At 37.1% G+C, this 3,897-nt stretch overlaps 1 protein-coding gene across 1 annotated transcript; it reads left to right on the top strand.

Moving 5' to 3' along the window:
- Positions 1-2,292: 2,292 nt before the first annotated feature.
- Positions 2,293-3,057, top strand: LOC119767360 (platelet endothelial aggregation receptor 1-like). The gene is made up of 2 exons (XM_038255793.1): positions 2,293-2,554; positions 2,616-3,057. Exons 1-2 carry the CDS (start codon positions 2,397-2,399, stop codon positions 3,019-3,021), a joined length of 564 nt encoding a protein of 187 aa, XP_038111721.1. The 5' UTR covers positions 2,293-2,396; the 3' UTR covers positions 3,022-3,057.
- The last annotated feature ends 840 nt before the right edge of the window (positions 3,058-3,897 follow it).

Genomic DNA, 3,897 nt, shown 5'->3' with positions numbered 1-3,897 from the left:
GAATATTACGCCCATTTAAAATGATAGTCTTGATTTAAAAATTTCAAAATATTTTTATCGAAAAGATCGGAAAATTTCACGAATTTTTCATGTTTTAACATTGAAAATCGGACCATTAGTTGCTGAGATATGGTCATTAGAAAATGGTGGGTTGTTTTGGTGAGATTTAGAAAACATCAATTTTCGTGTTTCTTTTTCTTAAAGCGGCTCTATCTCAGCTACCCGAGGTCCAATCTTCAATGTCTCTTCGACAATTTTATAGCAAATTTTCTGAACTTTTCAAAAAAATAATTTAAGAAATGGTCACTCATGGTCACTATTTTTAAAAATTGTAAAACTGCAAATATTTCGCTAAAATCAGCTATATCTTGAAAACGGAGCCCTTTATCAAAAAAATCTGTAGTGTACTTTTCGATTCCAAATTCAATTTTGTATTTAAAAATAATGTCAAACTTGTTTTTGCATGAAACTTCGATTTTTTCCCAAAAATCACTATTTTTTCAAAAATTCATAACTCGGCGGCAGATTTTTTGACCATGTTTCTCCATGGCTCAAAATTTTCGGATGTTTGTCCCCTAAAACATTTCAAAAAAACTCGAAAATCAAAAAAAAAATAGGTATTTTGGGAAATTTAGTTTTAGTGAAAAAAAAGTTGATAAAATAATCTGCGAATTTTTTTCCGTGTACCTATTTTTTTTCTCAAAAGTCCTCAACAATACCTACAACTTTGTCGAAGACACCAAATTGATCAGAAAATTCACTCAAAAGTTACAGCTGCTTGAATATTTATATACCATTTTTGTATGGACAGCAGCCAAAATTGTATGGAGACAAGTATGGATGAACCAATCGCACAAAATAGCTTATTTGGTCATAGGGAAGGCCCCCACAAAGTTTGAACCAAATAAAAAAATACAAATAAAATCCATTTCCGGTTTTGGTAGAGAATTGCTCACATGTCTATGATCCGACACATTTAACGCCACCTTTTGGTGGAATTTATTTTTTTGAATTTTCCCATACAAACTTCAACGATAAAAAAGCGAACCTCAACCGATTTGGCTCAAAATTGGAACAGTTACTTATTTTTACCTTAAGAATCAAGCCAGGGGTTTCTCCTATTTTCCAAAATTTTCATTTTCTTGTCATCCTATTGCATACTAGGAAATGTTAGTGAAAAACATAGCCAAAGTTGACCCCAGAAAAACATATTTTTGTTAAAGCCACATAAAATAAGTCACATTCCATGAGTTTTCTAAAATTTAAAGAGTTCTTCTTTTGAATGTTTTTTTTAAGATCAAAAATTGGATGAAAATATTTTTTTGGCATTTTTTTTAGATTGAAGCCCATCTAGAGGCGGGGTTGGTTTGTAAAGGGGTGAAGCGAGGGAAAAACTTACAACTCTAGAGTTTTTTTTAAAAGGTCCTATAAACAAAATTTAGATTTTTTGCTTTTTTGATGTTTTTAAAACCGCCTTGAGTCGGGGATATTCAAAAACACTCAAAAAGCAAAAACTTAAAATTTGGTTTATTGGACCTTTTCAACAAAACCAGAACTGTACTTTTTCAGAATGAACTGTACGTCCCACGTGCTTCGAGGTTCCAGCTTCACTATCGTTGTCACCAGTTTCCACGAATGGTCACCCGATATTAACAAAGTAATACCACAGACAACAGACGTTTTGGCTCAATCACTACCTTGTGTAAAAACATGCAACGGTTTTATCGAGAATGGCAAGCCGTTTGTGACAACTCTCCCGCGCTGCAATTAAGTGTAAACAACCACATTGAAAAGCACGTGGTCGGGCGTATTCGCATTCTCATCAAAAGTTTCATGCCTCTTTTCGTCGAGAAAATTGATGTGAAGATCATACATAGTTTTGAAATGTCGAAAGTAATCATTTTGAGTATCACTTCAGATAACTGTTAGTTAGTTTCAGAGCAAAAAATCACTTTTATTTTAAAATAATAGCATCATCAAAATGTTGGTGAGAATCAGAATGCGGCTCTTGCAAAAGCTGTCGTGCACTGCAGTCTACATTCAGGCTTATTCTTGCAAGTGGCAATTGACTACGAGATGGCGTTAGTGTATCACCCGCCATGTTTTGACACACGATTTTCACATTATTCTGCTCTAGCTGCTACGTCTGTTGTCTGTGGTAATACCGCCCGCATTACGTTGATCGAAGCGGTGACTCATAGGACTTTGAACCGCTTCTGCCGGCAGAAAAGTGTAGCGCAAATTTCGCTCAATTCTTTCTGCGACTTCGACTTTGTCCCAGTCCGAGTTTACTTATCGTCTGAGCGAGACGTGCTTTCTAGTGGCTTTGTTTAAGGTTTTATCAAGTTCTCGAATTAAAGAGAAAAAAAAAAAAACAACAACAGGAAGCGCTCAACATGATTCGCCTGACCTTGCCGTTGATTGCGATGTTGATTTGGGACGCCGTTGAGGCCCAGAACGTTCTCGGGAGCATGATGTGGCCGTCGTACTCGGGGATCAACGCTCAGCTGGGAATGGCTGGAGCTGCTGAGGAACCGTGCTCAACTGGAGACTTGTAAGGAAAATGGTTTTATTTTGGTGAAGGTTTTGAATTCGACTTTTGAGTTATATTGCAGAAAATTTGGCTACCAGTGGAAGTACGGTCAGGACTTCAAAGTACAACTGAACAAATGCTGTGATCAGTACCGCCAGGAAGGGGACGAATGTGTTGCATTGTGTGAAAATTGTTACAATGGGTTTTGCAATGTCCCAAACGACTGCATTTGTAATAGCAACTACCACAAAAATCTTGATTCTAATCGATGTGAGCCAAATACGTTAGAACAGTGTAAACTAAGCTGTGAAAATGGGTTCTGTGACGATGAAGCAAGGTGTCATTGCGATGGAGGATTCTTCTTAGGGAAGGACGGTAGATGTACGAAAGATAAAGAGGACATTATTTTTTGCGTGAAAATCATTCGTAAGGGAAAGGTATGTCTCACCCGGGGAAAAAAGTCCAGAATTGATGATGTGTATGAATGAAAAATAAAGTTTATTAAAAATAAATTAAATCAACTCTGTTTTTTGCTTTTTTTAAGAACTAGGAATAAATATTTTGACAAAAAAATATTTCAGCAAACCTTGCAAATGACTAAAACTCAATTCAATTACTACAGCCATCGTGACATTCAAAAGCCTCCTTCAAAAAGATCAAATCGACGTCGTCGTGCTAACTTGTCGCACCCGCCATTTTGACGTTCCGAGAAAAACGCGTTTTAATGTTTGACCTTGAATATACAAAAACGAGAGCACGCAATGTAAACAATAACAAACACGTTTTGTTTGGCTGACCATTCTGTGCATTGTCCCAAAGTTTGGTTGAAGTTGGTTGCTGGAGTCCCGAGTTATAATCATAAATGTTTAAGGTAGTCTAGCTTGTACGTGCGACAAACGCATCCTGACTTTCCTGGCCTGAAATCCCTTTGGCCTTTTGTCGCACTTACATCAATTTTCATGGAGTGACAAGATAGCACGACAAGATTGAAACTACTTTCATATGTAAAGTGATAAAAATGCACGGAGTTTTTTCGGTTTTTGTTGAATATCTCAGGATTGAAATCGAATTTTGGGGATCTGTGAAGGTCAAAAGGTGAGGCATTGTGAGCTGCACAAAATGGCGTTCTTAACTCAATTTGGCCCAAAATGCACGTACGACAAGTTAGCACGATGGCGACGAAATCAACTCGAGCCTTCAATTTCGCCAAATTGCTTCAAGTTTGCCCTTTCATTCCAACAAATAACCAAATCATTCACAGTCAAACGATGACCCATTCATCAAAGATCAAAGGACCTCCTCTGCTCCCCCCCCCCTTTGCAAAGTAAAGCTCGTTCAGAACAAGAGTGTAAATTGATGGCAGA

The sequence above is a fragment of the Culex quinquefasciatus genome, chromosome 2, assembly GCF_015732765.1.
Source record: "Culex quinquefasciatus strain JHB chromosome 2, VPISU_Cqui_1.0_pri_paternal, whole genome shotgun sequence".
Classification (NCBI taxonomy): domain Eukaryota; kingdom Metazoa; phylum Arthropoda; class Insecta; order Diptera; family Culicidae; genus Culex; species Culex quinquefasciatus.
Note: the sequence above shows the minus strand (reverse complement) of the source record. Positions and strands in the feature narration are given on the sequence as shown.